The sequence below is a fragment of the Pholcus phalangioides genome, unplaced genomic scaffold, assembly GCF_987345545.1.
Source record: "Pholcus phalangioides strain wild (caught in Gottingen) unplaced genomic scaffold, Ppha-v1.0 ptg000020l_1, whole genome shotgun sequence".
NCBI lineage: Eukaryota > Metazoa > Arthropoda > Arachnida > Araneae > Pholcidae > Pholcus > Pholcus phalangioides.
This window is the reverse complement of record NW_028301613.1, coordinates 11,843,453-11,863,832: the sequence shown is the minus strand read 5'-3', so window position 1 is coordinate 11,863,832 and position 20,380 is coordinate 11,843,453. Positions and strand designations below refer to the sequence as shown.

Below are 20,380 nucleotides of genomic sequence, written 5' to 3'. Positions count from 1 at the left end.
CCCGGAAATGTAGACAAAAACATCGGGAGATTAAATATCCCCTAATTTAAAAAAAATTATTTAACCCATTAACACCCACACTTTGATTTACTTTGAATTCCATTTTAATGCTCAGATATTTGTTGGAATTGCACCAATTAGAAATATTCCAAGAGATTTTTTTTAATCCATTACAGAAGAATCATTTGCATGAAAATAGCAATATAATGTTGATAATATATGATGGAAAACAAAAGATAATATACACAACTTTTAAGAGTTCATTTCTAAACCAGAAATGGCTTTTTTGGGAATTTTTGGATACCAATCTCAAAGTAGGGCTGTCATCTACACATTCTAAAATATACATAATCTAGCTTCAAGCCCAAAATCTATATATATAAAATTGATTTTCTGTGTGTGTGTCTGTGTTCTCTATACAAATCTACAATTTTAGATGGATCGTCACCAAATTTTGCATATATACCAAATGGGACCCGACTTGAACGATAGGCTACTTTAAAATTTTGTCAGACCAGGGCAAATGCCCCAAATGGGCAAAAAACTGTCCTGCAACAATGGTTTTTGGGCCTCAACAATCACTTTCCGAACGTTTACTTTGGTTACCGTGGTTCCCTAGCAATGCGTTTCAGACGTGTATATGCCTTTACAACGGTTTGTCACTTCTTTAATCCTGTTAGTATATGTATAACAGTTTATGCCTTTATAATGGTTTGCCACATTTTCAATATACTCTCAGTAATGAGGCTTTTTGAATAGACGTCATAATCATCATCAGCATCGCTTTGAAAGTCAGGAAAAGGGTGATCCTCATAGAAATCAGTGCTAAAATTGTCGATTTTTCTGTAGAAATGCGGAAATTAATGGGATTTTTCGCCCCATCAATAATTTTAAAAATTGTATTGAATTCTCAATTTTTGAAATATTGAGGTCGCTTAGAGATTAAACAGCCCATTTAACGAAGCCCAGCAGATTAAAAATGAAGTAATTAGCCGGACCTACTTTTGAGTTAGACATTCATGCAATAACATTGATTTCAACTTTTTATTTATATCTTCTCAAGCATGAAAAATAATGTCTCCGTATTGTCTTTTGATATTCAACTGCATTAATTCATATAGTTTAGAATGTTTTAAAATGAATTATGGGCCCGTAAAGTACATCGAAGAAATTCCACAGCTTCAATTAAACATTTTTGAAAGCTGAAACAGGCAGATGGATAAATTAAAGTTCAGGGGGGGGGATCGAAATACCTAGCGCCCCTTAAAAAAAGGAAAAAAATATATTTGTTTCTATGTTTCTTTAAATCTAGATTTGTTTATTTCATGAAGTCGCTCAGGAAGTCGTCATATTGGTTAACTTAGACACGGTTTGCATGTCCCTCAAAGAAAGGGGGAGATATCACGTGATCCAAACAGCCTCATGGAAGAAAACCTGGGCAGCGCCGGGTATTATAGCTAGTATTATATAAAGTCAAATCCTTGCTATTCTCAAATGAGTCTGCTGTGTAGGAATGGGTTAAGAAGCACTCGTAACAAATTGTTCACCATCATATCTTCATGAATAGTTGAGTCTATTGATGCTTGTATAAAAGTTGATTTATAGAAGTTGTTCAACCCCAGCAGCTGAAGTCATTACAGTGCTATCTCTGATTCATGCTTCTTCAGGAGAGGGAGAAGACAAACAATTTCTGTTGTATGTCAGCAGTTGAAGGTGCCTGTCTAAGGCCCTCCTGCCATTGTGAGATACTCAAATCAACCTCGTGTAGCCCAAAGACCAAGGGACTACTACTACTACTGATCTATACGTGCACCTCGTCCACATTCCTATACGAAATTTCTAACGAATTGGTACATGTTGAAATGTGTATGTGTTGTGAACCTGAAGTGAAGGTTGTTTCTTTGTAATGCTTGTTTGGTGTAGTACAGTCAGCCCCCCCCCCCCCGTATTCACGGGGGTTACGTTCCGGGAGTGACCGCGAATACTGAAATCCATGAATAACAGAAACCATAGGTTTTTTTTTATTGTATATCTCGTTTATTGAACATCATGAGAAAGAACAGGGTGACGCAGAGGTAGAAGGGAAAGTAAAAGAGGGGGTGCAGCGATTGTTAGCGATATTTTCTGAAAGAATGTTGTGATTTTTATGTTTGACGTGTCTTCTTCATATCATCAAGTATGTTGGAGTATGTTGGCAAGGCTGCCTCTACTAATTTTTCTACATGTGAAGAACGTAAAATAGAGAGATCTATATGCTATAACAATAGTCTATTGCTGATTTGAGCTTGCGATTCCCTTCCGCTATGTTACTTGTGATGAACTTCTACTTCTTCATCTCGATCTTCTTCATCGGGTGCTGCTTCAGTTTCAGGACCAGTCAACTGCATTAACTCCTCCTCAGTCAACCCAATATCAAAAGAACTTTGAGAATAGCATGTATTCACTATCAAGGTACTGTACCTCCTGACTTCCAGAACGAAAAACTGTTTAAACCAATCCAGGAAAAGTGTTTTCATAGTCTATTATTCATCCAAAATACTGGGAGCTTTGGCTTATCCTTCCCTTCAATGCTCACGGATTTGAAGATTTGAAAATAATGGTGAGCTTTATCATGTACCCATTCGCATTTGCACAAAACAACATAGTAAGTCTATCTCTACTTGCCTTAAAACCAGGAGCTTGCATTTTTTTCTCTTTCTTAACTTCTTTGCGGCATTTTCTTCCAAAATAGTGTAGTTTCGTCAGCGTTAAACACCTACTGATGTGCATAACCCTTCTCTTCAATAATTTTTTATAAAGTCTTTGGAAATTTTCTAGCCGCCTCCTGATCGGCAGAGGCTTGATCGCCAGTGCTTTTTACATTGCACAACCCGAATTGTTTCTTAAACCTATGAAACAACCTTTACTTGCATAAATTTCTGATGAAATAGACGTTTCACCAGTCCTTTCCTTATGGAAGAATAAAATTTTTCCTTTTCTGTGATCCCTTTTCAATTGATATTACAATCAATTGGAATACATTTTTGTGTCAGCCTTGTACCCAAAAAAAAAAATATTTTCTGTACGTGAAATACGTGGATCCCATAGGTGTTGCAAAGTTTTACTACCACGGGTGCAGCTACGGCTACGGCTGAACAAATTTCAGATTCCTTTTTCCTGATATGTCTCGCCATAGATTCGTTTATTCCGCACCGGCTGACCACATCAGGTATTGACTTCGCCAAGCATAGTCAATATATCCAATTTTTCTTGTCAAGTTTTCACTTTTATTTATCTTTTCAAAGCATTATTAGTACCATTTAGAACAAAGTTTCCCAACCTTTTTTGTCCCATCACCCCCCCCCCCTCTTCAGAAATATTTTTCTCCCATCGCCCCCCCCAATGCAATCTAACCCATAGGATCCAAAAAAATACCCATAGATTCTACCGTCCCCCTGGAACTTTCCATCGCCCCCAAGGGGGCGTTAACGCCCACGTTGGGAATCACTGATTTAGAAGAATGAGCCATCCTAAACAAGCACAACTCAAATTTTGTAAACAAAACACGTGAACAACGATTGCTGAGTGTTGTCAAAAAAATTTTCCAATAAAGAAAAAAAAAAACCATGAATACGGAGGACCGACTGTACTTCCATCTGCTGTCAATTTTTCTGAGTGAAGTGTAATTATTGAGTAATTGTACCATTGTAGGCCTGTTGCTTTCTGTGGCAGACTTTTAATGACTTTCTGAGACTTTTTAATGGGGAAATCGTCTCGTATTCGTGCCTTAAAGTTTGGAACCGCAGAAAACCGACCACCACCATGGCAACGATGGGGTTCGAACCGAGTTTCACGTGATGCGAGTCTGTCACTATGACTACTTTACCACTGTAGCGGCTGAGACCAAGGAACTGGAAGATTTAATGACTCGGGTTGCCTGCTCTCCCCTCACATGGTGCTACTAGAAACAATTCAAAACCCACGAGACTGCAGAAAAAAAATTTCAGTTTTTAGTTCATCACCTGCACTTTGTATGAGTGTTGGTAGGAAGTAGGTAGTGTTGGTAGGTGGGGGTTTGGTAGGAAGGGAATCACATCTTGAATATTCGTGTTAGGTGGCCAGATATAGGGTATTGCAGTATCTAGATGATTCAATATACCTGAATGATTTCATGTTTATTTGTTTTTGATATGAATTATTGAAACAACTTTATGCAGTTTTCCAGGATTGTAATTGACATTTTGTTTCAGAATAAAACTAAAATTAAGATTGCTAGAACTATTACTCTTATTGTCAGAGTTATTTTTCTTTCCCCTTCAAATAAATCTAAAATATTTCACTTATATTCACTTCAGAGTAACTTGGACAACAGTCATGTCTGCCATCTCCCACTCCACATGCAGTGTCAAACTATTGGTCAACGGTTCTTCACCCATGAGAGGAGAGCATTTTGTAGATAGCCGTATGGTATCACATTTCACTCGCATTTACATCGGCGGATTGCCAATTCATTTTGAGAAGAATAATCCCTGGCTTTATATGGTTCCCTATCTTAAAGGCTGCCTCATTTCGCTGAAGGTAAAGTTTTTTTTATTATCATTGATTTAACATGCAAATTACCTCAATAGGGGATAGACAGGAAAGGTGGTTCAGGGTCAGCAGCTCTCGAACTTTTGGCTCAGTGGCTTCTTTGACTTAGGGGCATATGCACAGTGCAGCGAATCAAACCATGGATCATCTAACCCTAGTTAGAGTTTAAACAAAATTCGGTATTCTCCACCCATGGATTTAGCGATCCTTAGTTCAACTATGTGTTCGCTTGGCGGCAGTGGCAATGGAATTCCTTGATGCTGATTGGATTGCTAGATGAAGTAAACGACTTGACTATGGAATTGCATTGTTTACCTTTTGGGATTTTCATGTTTTTTTTCATTGAAAACGGAGGTCACCATACACAATTTTTTTTCCCCAAATGACATACAGTAATACGAACGTATTGGGGTTATTATCAGGGCCGCAACTAGATGTTCGGTTACCCAAGGCGAGCGTGCATTTTGACTCCCCCTTGTGATGTTGAAGGAGAGGTTTCAGAATGAAGTTTGCACCCTCTTGGGTCGAGCGCCTGGAGTACGAGACCCGCCTGCTCCCCCCTAGTTGCGGCCTTGGTTATTATTTCTCACAAGAAATAACTTTGAAGCAATATTTGGGTATCGCAGCCAACTATTCAATCGATAAATTTCCTTATTTATTGGTAGCTCAGAAAATTGAATTAATAATGGGATATAGTCTATAATCTCAGGGATTATGTAAATTTAATAAGTTTTTTTAGAAAATTCTATTAAAAGTTAACATTTTAAATCCGTTTTTATTTGAATTATGGAAAAAAACCCAAAAATTTTGATGCTCCATCAAATATTTTAAGAGAATGACTATCATAACCATTTTTTAATCAAAGTAGATTCCGCTTAGTATGACTTATTTTAGTGGTCCCAACTCTCTGTAATATTCATTGAGATTTTTTTCCATGTTAAAAACATTTTTCCACTGGCAGCATTATTTCCGTGACGGTTTTTTAATGTTAAAGTGGGATGCACACTGCACGTATGTTAAGATATAATTAAATCTTTAATCGTTGAATAATTAATAATTTTGAGAAATGTTAATGTAGGCTGGGGATGAATCCCTTCAAGCTACGTATTTAAAAACTATGTTTTTGGTTATTCTTTTCTAAATATATGAAACCAAAAATGGAATTTTATCACATTTATAATGAGACATGTAATTGTATATTGGAACTATTATAATTTTTTTTATAATGTTTTGATGTGATATTTACAATAATTATACCAAATGCACTCAAAATTGAGAGTGGGGATAGTATATAAGGAAGGCAGAGAGTCATGTCTAGCAGTTTATGTGGTGTGTAGCCCAGTTCTTGGTTTGCAAGAGGACCTAGGTTCAATTTCCGGTATAGACAAAACAACTTTTTTTCCGAGTTCACTTCATCATAATATGCAGAAAAAGTCTATTTCCTTGAACTCTAACATAAATAAACCACATAAATCAAAATATGCAAACAATTGATTAAAATAATTCATAAAATATAATAATAACTGAAAACATTATTCTGTTAAAAAATAACCACAAAAAATGAAACATAATTTATGTTTATATGTAATATATATTTACACGTGGAATATTTTGCTTTTTTTTAAAATCGGCATGACAAACATGCTCATTGAAATCAATATTTTCTTTAGAAATATACATCATTTATTTGAAAAGTGATGAGGTCGCACACACGCGCGGCTCATCCTTGTCTTCATTGCATTCGCTTGATAAATTCTTACGTTGATGGTAATATTTTCTTGGAGGGGAAAAGAACATACACGCTGCATAATTTTACTTATTGTATAAAGTCATAATTATTTGAATCTCACATGAAAAAAATTTTGAAAATGAGTTCCTCTTAAGAACAAGGAAGAAGAAATTGTGTTGTGTTACAAAATATATGATCATAAATATATGATTACATAATCTTTGAAATATTTCCTCTTTTCTTCCATTAAAAAATATGAAAAATTCAGACTGTTCAGAACAACCGAATGTTCCTAATTTTTAGAAAAATCAGTCTCGCTGTAATTTAAAAATCATTTCAACACAAAACGTTGCATAGATTACATCAAAAACAACAAACAAAAATGCAAAATCAAAATCTTTTAAATAAGTTTAAATAAGTTTTTTAATAAGTTTCTTTAATTATTTATTTTGTATAAAAAGACAAATTTATTAATATTTTAATGTAAAGTATTATACACATGTGAAATTCAAAAATAGGGAGGTGGTCACCATGGTCCCCACATCCTTGAGGAGCCCCTAGCCTGAAATCTTTAGCGCTGTCCTCCACCCCCCTACCAAGCCAAACTTTTCACAGGTCCTTCTATAGTGAATTTATAGCATGAAAAAACCAAAAAAAATTAGTAATTGTCCCAGACTGGAGCCCTGTCAGCTCCACTCTCATGGGGGGGGGGGGTCCATGATCATTATTCTTTTTACTTTTTATTTGGGAAATTACGTATAAAGAAATTTTAAATTAAAAAAAAGGAAAACTGCCAAAAATGAATAAAAATAAAAGGGGGGGGGGGAAGATTTAGCTGCTCCCGCCATGGTGAAATTCAATAATTTATAAACGTTATAAATATGATTTTATAATGGCATTTTTGTTCCCCCCACATTAGCCGCCTCCTAATTTTTGTCACTCTCATTTGTTGTTTCCCCCCCCCCCCCGGCCCTCTAGTTCCGGCCCTGCTTCCTAATATTCATTCCTGCGTTTTAATATTTTTTTGTGACTGTAATAATTGCACTCTGCCATTAATTTTTTATTTTTATGTGTTTATAAGTGAGACGAATGTACTAGATTTTTTCATAATTTTTTGAGGATGTTACCTTGGCCATCTTTTACCAGTAGTTGTACTTAGCTATCAATAACCAGTGACACTACTTAACCATCATTCGCCACTTATCTTACTTTGCTATCATTCACCAGTGGCATTAGCCATGTTTACCTGTGACCTTACTTAGTCATCCTTTACCTGAGGCTCCTTTGGATTAATTAGCAATCATTTACCAGCAGCTCCCTTGTCTGCAACAGTCATTATTCTTAATATTCTCATGTCAGTTGTACTAAGTGTGATTCCTACCAATCGTTATGCTTAAAACACATCAACAGACTTAACTTGGTGGAAAACCCTTGAAAAAAGTTCGGTGACACAACTGGGACCTATGACACAATCTTTGAGATCCATTGATTTAGCTGCATGATAAGTTCAAGCAATGCTCAGAACGTATGCATAAATTATATTAAAGATCTGTGATCCTTATCATTAATGGTGAAAACTTTTTGTTTTTCTTACAAGATTAATGGAATAGAAAGAGATGTACTCAGAGACGCTAAAGATGGTACTGACATCACAGAATGTTTTGACAGTGCATGCTACAGAAATCCATGCTTAAATGGAGCTACATGTGAAAAGTAAGTTTGTCATTACTAATACCAAATGCAAAAGAAAGTCGCTCTATACCCATTTGACTGCTAAAGGATGCTTTCCTCCCCTAAAAACAGTCACAGTACTCACAGGGGCGAAATAAAGAAATTATTGAATCAAATTTGATCCACAAAATACTCAAATTTCAGTCACAAGGAATATTGTCAAACTATGTGGAACCTATGTCAAAGAAATGCAATAATAATGCATTAAACATAAGCAAGAGTTACCCGTCTGTCTTACAATGCTGTTGGACGATTATGAAGCAAACAAATAAACCTCAAGAGTATACAAGTTTGATGGAACAGTGCCATTTGTTAAATTACTAAAGTTTGGCTTTTGTTGTTTTATGGTGAGAAATTGTGACAAGGAATTTTATCGCTCTGTCAAGAATTTGCTTTCAAATTTTGTGTTGATCAAATGAATCTGTAACCATCCACTTCCTGCTAAGTGTCTGCCGAACTTTGCTTCAAATAAGTTCTTAGACCCCCTTTTAAATCAGGGGTGCACAACCTTTTTAGTAGTGTGGGCCAGACATGCGTGATTCATGCCGCTCGCAGACCAGAAACTTGTATAGAAAAGTATCCATATGATCCATATTTTATGGGATAATCCTGTAATTTTGGCCGTCCAAACTTTTTTGATAAAAAGTCCATTTTTTACCTTGATTTTCAAGGATGCTTAGTTGAGTTTTTGAAATCAAGAGTTAAAATTATTTTCATGATATGAATTATGTTGTGATAACTATGGCTCGAACATATTTATATGACTATATTATGATAATTAATCTCACATATTTGTCAAGCACGTACATTTTTTTGGTCAAAATTGCATTTTGATTTTCAGTACCCACAGTTTTCTGCGATTGATAATTTTAGCAGCAATTTTAGGGTTGGTTAGCAACTTCACTATCCTTCGAAAATATTTTTGTCTGTAACTGACAACTTTACTAGCCTTTAATAATTTTTTTATTTGTACTGTATTTTAACTTGTATAAGAAACTCCTTTTTGGCCAAAAATGGGAGGGGGTTCCCTTATGCATGTATAAAATTATAGAAAAATCGTTGTCAACTTTTTTCCAAATTTTAAGATCACAAAATCCGGGGGTTTCCTATACATGTTAAAATACAGTGAATGACAACTTTACTTGCCTTTCGTTAATTTTTTCGGCTGCAACTGAGAATTTTCTTTGTCTCTGACAATTTTTTATGTTGTAAATGATAACTTTACTTGCATTTCACACAATATTCTCCATCTTAAATAATAACTTCACTACTGCTACTAAACCTCACATTCACCTCGTCCATATTTCTCTGTGGAACCTTTAACAAATTGGTATATGCTGGAATATGTGTGTACGTATTATGAACCTGACGTGAAGTTTGTTTTGTGTAATGTTTGTTGTGTGTGGTGCCACCATTTGCCATCAGTTTTTCTAACTATGAATGAAGTAACTTCACTTGTCTTTGCCAATTTTTTTATTTTTGGTTGCAATTGTCAATTTTACATGCTTTGCTGTAAATGACAAATACTTTACCGCACACCAACTCCAGTCATATATTGTCGTATGACAATTTCCAACCGGTGGAGTTAGGTGGGAAATGAAGGCACCATCCATCAGTGATCACTCTTGCATGTAAATGACAACTGTCATTTTCAATCATTTTCTAACTTTCAAGCGATATCCTGTATTTTTATAAAAGAAATGTGGTCAGCCTATGTATTTATCGGGTTGCATGTATTGACACTTTTCTTCCAAAACAACTTTCAAAGGCTGGATGCAACTCCTTTGTGGGGTGCATTTGGTCTGTGGACCAGAGATTTTGCACCCCTGCTGTAAACAATAAAATTGGAAAATAAAAGGTTTTAACCTGTAAACATAAATTTCAGCACACAATGAGTGACATTTTTGGGGGTGGAGAGACAAGTATTAATCAAAAATATGACCTTACTGATCTATTTTACCTGCATCAAGATTATTCTTTACACCACTCCACAGGTTGCTTAGCAAATGAAACGATAATATGTCTGACCACACATGCACAACACAAAGTCAGATACTGAGGTTGAAATGAATGTCATCATTCATTTACTATCACTCTAGCATTTTTTTATTAAATTTGGTTACGGGACATCAGACAATCTTTTTTTTTATCGGAAAAGTGTCTTAAGAATCAGTTCAGCAATTTGTTGGCTTTCTCTCATTGGTGGAGATAAGCTTTAAAGGTTGGGGGAGGGGACACAATGATGATTATATAAAGCAGAACAGAACAAATCCCAAAAAAAATAGGTGCCAGAAAAATTTTTTACCTCAAGACAAAGGTCCAAAATGAAACAGTAATATGTCTGACCACACATGCACAACACAAAGTCAGATACTGAGGTTGAAATGAATGTCATCATTCATTTACTATCACTCTAGCATTTTTTTATTAAATTTGGTTACGGGACATCAGACAATCTTTTTTTTTATCGGAAAAGTGTCTTAAGAATCAGTTCAGCAATTTGTTGGCTTTCTCTCATTGGTGGAGATAAGCTTTAAAGGTTGGGGGAGGGGACACAATGATGATTATATAAAGCAGAACAGAACAAATCCCAAAAAAAATAGGTGCCAGAAAAATTTTTTACCTCAAGACAAAGGTCCAAAATGAAACAGTAATATGTCTGACCACACATGCACAACACAAAGTCAGATACTGAGGTTGAAATGAATGTCATCATTCATTTACTATCACTCTAGCATTTTTTTATTAAATTTGGTTACGGGACATCAGACAATCTTTTTTTTTATCGGAAAAGTGTCTTAAGAATCAGTTCAGCAATTTGTTGGCTTTCTCTCATTGGTGGAGATAAGCTTTAAAGGTTGGGGGAGGGGACACAATGATGATTATATAAAGCAGAACAGAACAAATCCCAAAAAAAATAGGTGCCAGAAAAATTTTTTACCTCAAGACAAAGGTCCAAAATGAAACAGTAATATGTCTGACCACACATGCACAACACAAAGTCAGATACTGAGGTTGAAATGAATGTCATCATTCATTTACTATCACTCTAGCATTTTTTTATTAAATTTGGTTACGGGACATCAGACAATCTTTTTTTTTATCGGAAAAGTGTCTTAAGAATCAGTTCAGCAATTTGTTGGCTTTCTCTCATTGGTGGAGATAAGCTTTAAAGGTTGGGGGAGGGGACACAATGATAAAGCAGAACAGAACAAATCCCAAAAAAAATAGGTGCCAGAAAAATTTTTTACCTCAAGACAAAGGTCGAAAATAATGCTTCTTTTGACTTTTGCGGGGTATAGTGGCCCTCTTTCATGTTACAAATATTCTACTTCAAATTCCAAACATTTTGTGCTGCTCTCTGCCTGCTAACTACACAAATAAATTTTAGACACCAATACCAATTTTTTAGTCACCTATGGCAACTTGACACCCAGGCAGTGCTGTCTTAACACATGGGCCCACCCGGCATGGCTTGGGGGCCTCAAGAAAATGTGGGCCTCACAAAAATGAGAACCAGCTAAACTTTTCGAGAATTTGCCTGGTGGGGTCTCAAAAAAATCAGTTTGCCCGCAGGCCCATGATGCTCTAAAGATACCCTGCACCCAGGACTTGTCCAGCTCTGATGTAAAGGTTGAGGGAGGGGGAGCATGATGTTATTTCATATCAATTTAGATCAGTTGGCTCCATCATTAACACTACAGGGGGGTCATTGCCCCCTCCTTTGTCTCCGCCCATGTTCCCGCACTATTTTGGCATCCTGGAATTGCTTTGTAGGGCCAAGGCAAAATGACACTAAGAAAGCAATAGAATCAATTTTGGGACAAAAACTGATGTTTTTATTTTTTTGTGGAGACGATGTAGAAACAAAGTACAAACAAAAAGACAAAGTAAACAAAAAAAACCTACCCGAAGTAGAAATAGACCTATGAAATAATTCCACTTTCGAAGGGGTATTCACACATATCTTGTTGTTAGAGAACTATAGCCAAGAACCTTTCCTTTAGCAGGTGACACTGACTTTTCCTTCGACTTTGCATGCAACAATGTTTTTGAAAAAATATAGCATTACCCTGTGCAGGTAGGTCTATACTGTAAAATTTACCTGTCATACAAGAAAAGTTGGTGATATATTTTTTATACCCTTTCCTTTGGTAGCTTTCAAGACCACTGGATCTGCGTCTGCCCGTCAGAGTTTTCTGGTCCCTTATGCCAGCACAGAACATGCAGCACAAACCCTTGCATAAATGGGGGCACCTGTCTAACAGATATTCGTCATGGATATATTTGCTTATGCCCATATGGCAAGAGTGGACAAAATTGCGAAAAGGGTGAGAACACTGTGTTGATAAAATGCAAAAATATTCTTTATGCAGTAATCATACAAGGTGTTCGTAAACTGTTTGGAAAAACTTGGTGGGATGCTAGTACCTATCAAGACGAACAGTACTTACAATGGAAACTATGGTCAAAATCCACTCAGAGTGAGAGAAAAGCTAAACTTTGAAACACGTCCAACAAGTACAAGTCCTCACTTTTGATGTCATTTCTGCTCTGCCACACAGGGAAACACATGGTTTTGTATTATGGAGCCCAAGCATATTTTGGTACAGCTACCTAATATGTCCTGAATGCCATACATCCCAGATGGTGGATTGGGCGTGATGAACCTTTGGGCATGGCCTACATGCTCACCAGACCTAAAGCCACTGGACTTTTTGTAGAGGCACATGATAGTGCACATTTATAGACTCTGCGGGAAGATCTAGTCACAAAAATCCTTGTTGCAGCAGACAAGATCAGTGACGCTGTAGTGATCGAGTGGTCATAGTGACGGACTCGTGTCACAAAGTCCCAGGTTCGAACCGCACCGTCGCCACAGTGGTGGTCGGCTGAAGTTGGTTTTCTGTGGTTCCCAACTTCAAGGCGCGAATGCGAGCCTATCTCCCCTTTAAAAAGTCTCGCCACAGAGAGCAACAGACCTACAAGCAGTGCAAATGTAATTCAATCATAACACATCACTCACTTCATTTCTGAAATATAGATGACAGCACTGAAAAATCAAACACAACACTACATACACACTCAGACTGTTAGGTACACATACAGTTACACTTCTGCCACAACTCACTGGGTAGTAAATCACCCATAAATGGTGATAGACCTGAGTTGTGCTCGGTTTGAAAGAACAGGAAAAACAATATCAGTATAACACCAGAAGTCCATGAGAGGGTTTGCCAGGTTGCACCCGAGCAGCAGGTGAGCTAGAGCCACTCCCTGCCTTTGAGTCTTTTGCTTATCTGCACAGGATTTTGTAACTTGTGATTTTGTTACATCTTTTTTTTTCGCTGTTGAAACATGAAAGAGGTAAATTTAATTTACACTTTTCTGATGCTCTGAGTGGATTGCAAACCATAGGTTTCATTGCAAAAATTGTTTGGCTTGATGGGTGTACTATCAGCTCCTCTAATTTTTTTTTCTAAGTAGTTTACAAACATTCTGTGCATTAATATTTAAATATCACTTAGCAGGACATGAAATATTTTGTTTGTATTCCCAATCGCCCGTGGATTCAAAATTTATGTTCGGTTCTCATTATAGACATTGAAATCAGATACGCAATGTTCCGTGGGAGTATATCAGGTTATTCCTCGTATTCGTCGTATCACCAGTGGTTTTACGGATATCACATGGAAATACGTGTAGCCTTTACGACAAGCCATCTTCAGCAGAAATCTCTGCTGCTGTTCCATGCTCAGGAAGGTATGACTGGCCACAGACTATTAATAATTTGTATCTAAATCTGAATGTATCATAAAAAATTTATTTTAATGGTTAATTTAATTATGTACGCTGAATAGATAGGCATCATATTTACTCAAATTCAATGTACATTTTATCTCTCAGCTGTCAGAATGCGTACCCTGTTCACGTTTATTGTTGTTATCACATCAAGGAAAAATTACAGTAATATGTATAATTCTTTGTTGATATACTTTTGATACTATATTGTCTGCGTAAAATTTATTTTTATACTGAATCAGAAAAATAAGATTAAAAGGGTGTGTATGGACTTCACTATGCACCATCCAGTAAAGCGGCATTCAGATTACTACTAAACCACACATGCACCTTGTCCATGTTTTTTTTTTCGGTACTTCTAACGATTTGGTAAATGTTGGAATGTTCATGTATGTGTTTTGAACGTAACGTGAAGTTTGTTTTTGTGTAATGCTTGTTATAGTGCTGCCATAAATTTTTTTAACTATGAATAAAGTGTAATGATTGAATAATTGTACTTCTTGTGGCCTGTTGTTCTCTGTGGTGAGACTTTTTAATGGGGAGATTGCTTCACATTCACATCTCAAAGTTAGGAACCATCGAAAACCAACTTCAACTGACCACCACTGCGGCGACTATAAACATTTAGACTGTGGAGCCATGGCCTGGGAAATTCACCTCTTAATGGTCCAACTACATTGGCATACTGCCACTTTCTTTCAAACTGAGCACAAACCAGATGGCTATTGCCATCTTTAGGCAATTTACTACCTAGTGAGTAGTGAGTTGTGCCAGAAGTGTAAGTGCATGTACCTAATAGTCTGAGTGTGTACCTAGTGTTGTGTCTGATTTTCAGTGCTGCAATCTATGTTTCAGAAGTGAAGTGAATGAAGTGTAATGATTGAATTACATTTGTACTTGTTTGTAGGTGTGTTGCTCTTTGTTGCGAGACTTATTAAAAAGGGAGATGGGCTTGAAGTTGGGAACCACAGGAAACCAACTTCAGCCGACCACCATTGTGGCAACGGAGGGAGGGGGGTTTGAACCCAAGACCTCATGATGTGGGTTCATCACTGACCACTCAACCACCACAGTGGTGGCATAACTGTCACTGATAGGGCAGTTCAAATCTGGCATCAGTCAGAATTGAATTTTACATTTTGCAATAGCATATGTAAAATGAGGGTCTGATTCAAACTCCACTGGCAGTTGGCTGAATTTTGTTTTCTGTGGTTTCCAACTTCAAGATGCGAATATTAGCTGATTTTTCTGTTAAAAAGCCTCACCACAGAGAGCAACAGGCGTACAACAAGTGGCGTATTTACAGGTGGCAGCAAATTTGAGAAATGTGTGGCCAAGAAAATTGGTCTAATAGAAGAAGGGTGGAAAAATTTGCACAACCTTAAATAAATCCATCTCTGCAAAACAGTAAGGGACCAGGTCAGTGTGTGACTTTTGAATGACCAAAAGAGTCACCTACAGAGCAAGGGACTAGGTCAGTGAGGTAACTGGAGTGTGAACCAGCGTGTGAATGGTCTAAAGCATATGTAAATGAGTAAATGATCAAAAGAGTGATCTATAAAGCAAGAAACCATGTCAGTGAGAGACCAAAAGAGTGACCTAGAACATGTGCAAGTATGTGAGTTACCAAAACAGAGCGAGTGTACAAGCATATGAATGATTAAAAGAGTGAGGGCGCGGTAGCCCAGGTCGATAAGATATTTGTTCGCCTAAAGTACCAAAGGATGTTTAGAGGTGTCACGAGTCTAATACCTGGTTTGTCCTTGTCAGAAAACTTTCCTGCCACAGGGGTACAACAGAAACGGTGACATGACCACGGAAACAATTGCTTCCGCAGGTAGTCCCCATTGAAAGGTTATCACACCAACCTATCGATGGGTATAAAAACAAGCCTGCCATTCGGAATCAGCAATAAATTGTAGGTCCCGGTCTAATTAGCCCTTGTGTGCAGAAAATGACCGTGGTGTGATAAAAATTATCAAATGATTAAAAGAGTGACTTAAAGCCATGGGTGTACTTGCGGGTGAGGGGGGAGGCTGATCAGTAATCAAGACAATTAAACTAGAATGGGAGAAGGGTGACGAAATCTCACGTATCCCATGAGGGGCAAAACCATAAATGCACCTCTACCTACAATGGTACAAATATTCAATCATTACACTTCACTCATTAGTTCAAAAAATAAATGACAGTGCTATCGCAAGCATTATACAGAAATAAACTTCTCGTTAGGTTCACAACACATGCACACACATTCCAACGTGTACCAATTCCTTAGAAGTTCAGCAGAGGAATGTGGATGAAGTGCATATGTAGCATTATTTCAAAGGGGAGGGAGGTTTCGTTTTTCACTGCAAAAAAATACTAATATGTCAGCTGAAGGAAAGGGGGCCTTCCCCCCTTTGCATAGGCCAGTGATAGACTAAATCACGGTTCTTCATGCAGCGCCTGGTCCACAAGCTCTTTGGTAGTGGCCCGTTGGCCTCATTAAAATGTCAGATGTAGGCTCAATGTGTTAACGGTTAAAGACCCCAGGCAGTTCACAGAATGATAGTTTGTGTAATCTTTTCCAGGTGCTATATTTAAAATAAAGGTGAACATCTGCTTGTGATCTCACTGCATTCTGATTGGTTGTTTGTTGTCATTGTTCATAATGGCTTGGAAGTAGTGCATTTTTATTACTGGCTATTCCAGTCTTTTGAACTTTATAGTGATAGTGAGATAGTCTCACTTTGATTTGTCATCTCCATCCTTTGCAACTAAAATGGGATTCCTTGCTAGAAATCAAGGGCGTAGCGAGGGGGGGGGGGGGACACTTGGGGGTCTGGTCCCCCCCCCCCCCCGAAAAGGGAAAAAGATGGCCAAATCCATTGTTCTGTCACTTTGGTCCCCCCCCCCCCGACTAGCACTATTCTCTCTAAGCTGTATGCTTACTGTACCATGCATGGTGAAAAATGCTCTGTCACACAAAATCACAAAATACACCATGGGTGTTCAATTTTTAGGAGAGTGAAGGGCACTTCACATTGATTTGAAAACATGTCACACAGGCCATTTAATTAAGCAATCTGTAACAATGCCGCAGGTTACTTAAGTGAACTCTAAAATTTCCTGCAGGTCACTTAAATGATCTGCAAGTACGCCACAGGTCACTCACAATGATCTGTGAATGTGTTGCTTATTTCATTTTTGCAAAATTGGGTTTGAGGTTGCAAGCCACGTCAGATGGTTTCAATGACCACATTTGGCCTGTGGGCCATGAGTTGAACATATATGAAATGTACCGTAGGTGGATACTGCCATTGCCCCAACAGAAGAAACACTTGAACATTGATTAAAAATTATATGAGCCTGATATTATAAGATAATTGCTTTCATATATTTTGTTATTTTCAGGCAATAATATGACACCTCAAGAATTCATCGCTGTTGTTCTGGAGAATGGGTTCATATCATATTATTTCAACTTCGGTTCAGGTAGAATGACATGGATAGTTTAAATATTTTACAACTCGTATAAGACCCTGTTTTCATTTTGTATCAAAATACAAGGTTTAAATTAGTTGTGCATATGACTTTTTCTCACGTTTTTGCAGTTACTAGAATACTGAAAAGCATTCACACCCTACAAGTTGGAGATCCCGTTCATCGATTCGTCATAGGAAAACATCAACGATACAGTTGGCTCGAATTAGATTCCCAGCCAAAGATAATGGGCATAGCCTCTGGACAGTTTGGTATTTCTAGCCATCCAGCCATGTTATACACTGGGGGTCATCAGAGTTTCAATTCAAGTAGTCTTCCAAGGGAACTGAAGCAGTTTGTGAGTTTTGAAGGTAATTAACATCTTAGTGATATGCGATTAGTGTGATCATTAAAACTTGATAAAGGTATAATTAATTTTTTCTGCTGAGTCGTGCTCTTGTGAACAGTATAGTCAACAACATGTTCGAAGAAACATGAGCTTCATTTGAGTAAGGTAAAAAATTGTGTTTACTTTTTTTTAAAAAAAGTTTACAGGGTGTTTCAAAAAAATCACCTGATTTGAAATGCGTACATTACGAAAAATATTGAACACTTGGATGCTTAAGATCAATTTTATATGACATGGCTAATCATAATTTTTTTAAAAAAAAAAACCAAATTAAAGGTGCTCAATATGTCCACCGTGGGATGCATGGCACATGTCTATGGTAGTTAAATTTGTCCCAAACTTTTGCGACCAAGTTTGCATCCACTGTGAGTGGATTTCTGTGGACTACGTGCAAAACTCTGTCGGATGTGCTCCACATTTTCATCTGACATGGACGGCCAATGGACTTCCCTTTACACACGCACAACCCGTGTCTCAGACTTGTTTATATCATCACCTAATGCTCTGATCGGTAAGAAGTTGAACACCACGGTATTGTCACAATAAAACATGATAAACAGTTGTTACAGTTGTCACACTTCACAAAGCTTAGAACACAAAACGATTTCTGTTGTGCATTCGCCATCTTGACAAACACTGAAGTGGGGCCAAAGGAAGAACGTTAGCGCTACCTGTCGGCAACTGCATGAACTCGAGATTTCCTTCTTTCTACCTGTATATTATTTGATCAAACGGATTAAAAACTGAATAGTTATAATTTTTTGAAATTGGATGATTCTTTTTGAAACATTCTGTATTTTATTTTTTATTATAGTTTCCTTCAAGCTCCGCACACTTTTTTCAATGATGGTGAACTTTCTTTATCCCATTGTAACATATCTATGTTACGACCCGACCCAGCAGAGATGCTATTTTTAGTTTCAATCTTGTTATATTTATTGAATATTTACCTTTTTGCTTTGTTTGAGATTGGTCTCGATGATCATGTTTCGAGGATGGTGGCTGATTTTCACACTGTTGCCAGATTTGAGTTAACAGTTAAACAATCTTAAGTGTTATGCAAATTTGGGTGTTATTTCTTGAATTCTGATTGGATACGGTGACCCTGGGTGGTCAGAAATTCCCTCAAATACCGGTTGTCAGTTGCATGTTATCCTCTGGCTCTCACTTTGTTTTTGCAGTATGAATTAACTCACAATAAAGGTGCCTCGTGGAAGTGTAACAGAAGGATGAGCAGTGATGCTGTGATTACTTTTCGATCGCAGCTTCTCCAATTGCTGACTTTCCGATCGCTGTTTCGCTGGTTTGTGGAGATGATTGTGTCAGTGGTGTATTTCATGACCGTTTTGCCAGTTTCTTAAAGAACAATCTTCATGCCTATGACAAGATGTAACAGCTGCTTAGATCCGTGCTTGCGGTAATCAGGTTCCCGCAATGTGGTCCATCCGTGGATGGTTCCCGTGTGTGGTGAATTCTAGGTGGTGAGAATGGTGATGACTTCGTGTGCTTTAACATGGACATAACAAACTTTCTAGTCATGTGGGGATATTTCTCCTTTTATCGCATTGGTGAGACAGATTTCAATAGTGGCTGTGATATTTCGACTTAAATCTTATTGAGACGTAGACATTCAAAATTCTTACATCATGATTATCATTTCCGGAAATTATCGATCGATTTTTATTGTAATTAAAATAAATTTAATGTAATAAATATTTGTATAAAAAATTCAGTGTCATTCCTGATTGTCGTCTGCCAGAAATTTATTTCACAAAACAAACACATACCGGTTATGCAAAGTATGTTGCACCATCAGAAAATTTCTCTAACTACAGCTAATTTTACATTGCTAAACTTACAGCTGCAATGGCCTCTTCATTTTTTGAGCAATTTTTTTCGATAATTATTGGGAACAATTATTGGGAGCACGATAAAAATCACGTGGGGGGCAAATCCATATAATTTGGTGGATGAGAGATTGGTGCAAATCATAATTCATGCAATTTGGCCATTGCAGTGGTATATCTGTGTGTTGGGGCATTAGCTTGGTGAGATAGGATTTTTTTTTTCATCAATCTTGGTTGTTTCATCTTCAGCTGCTCTTTCAAATTTTCCAGAAATATGGCATAATGTTCTCCAATTGTTGCCTTACCCTTCTAGAAGTAGTCTATATAGACAATGCCTTGAGAATCCCAAAAAATATGACCATAATTTTTCCAGCAGACAGAACAGCCTTTTCCTTGTTTGATTTTGTTTCTCGATGCTCTATACACTGCTTTGACTGTTGTTTTAACTCTGATGTACAGTGGGGTTTGTGGCAGTCCATGTTTAATCTAGTGGTAAAAAATTGATGAAAAAGTCTTATGAGCATGGTTATGAGCCAACATTCAAGTTCATCTTAAGATCATCATAGGCCCCGGGCCAAGTGAATTTTCTGAGGCCCTACCCATCAAATTCTCAAATTTCAACCACATTTTATTTTTGTGAGGCCCCTTCTCTTGAGGTCCCTGGGCCCATGCATTAAGATGGCACTGCCAACATGGACAAATTTTCTTTTGAAATGTTTTTGCATTTGCTTTTGATCAATCATTAGCAATCACAGCACCCATTTTTGCACAAAGCTTTTGCATTTTCGATTTCTCATAGAGAATATTGTTAAATTCACAACACATTAG

The 20,380-nt window shown here is 37.2% G+C and overlaps 1 protein-coding gene across 1 annotated transcript in view; it reads left to right on the top strand.

Annotated features, from left to right (window-relative positions):
- The window catches only part of eys (eyes shut), a 276,465-nt gene that overhangs the window by 244,854 nt on the left and 11,231 nt on the right, over window positions 1-20,380 (top strand). Inside the window, exons 9-14 of the mRNA XM_089248363.1 lie at window positions 4,335-4,557; window positions 7,896-8,011; window positions 12,188-12,360; window positions 13,631-13,792; window positions 17,228-17,308; window positions 17,428-17,667. Coding sequence (XP_089104489.1) covers window positions 4,335-4,557; window positions 7,896-8,011; window positions 12,188-12,360; window positions 13,631-13,792; window positions 17,228-17,308; window positions 17,428-17,667 — 995 coding nt within the window. The remainder of the gene's footprint in view (window positions 1-4,334; window positions 4,558-7,895; window positions 8,012-12,187; window positions 12,361-13,630; window positions 13,793-17,227; window positions 17,309-17,427; window positions 17,668-20,380) is intronic.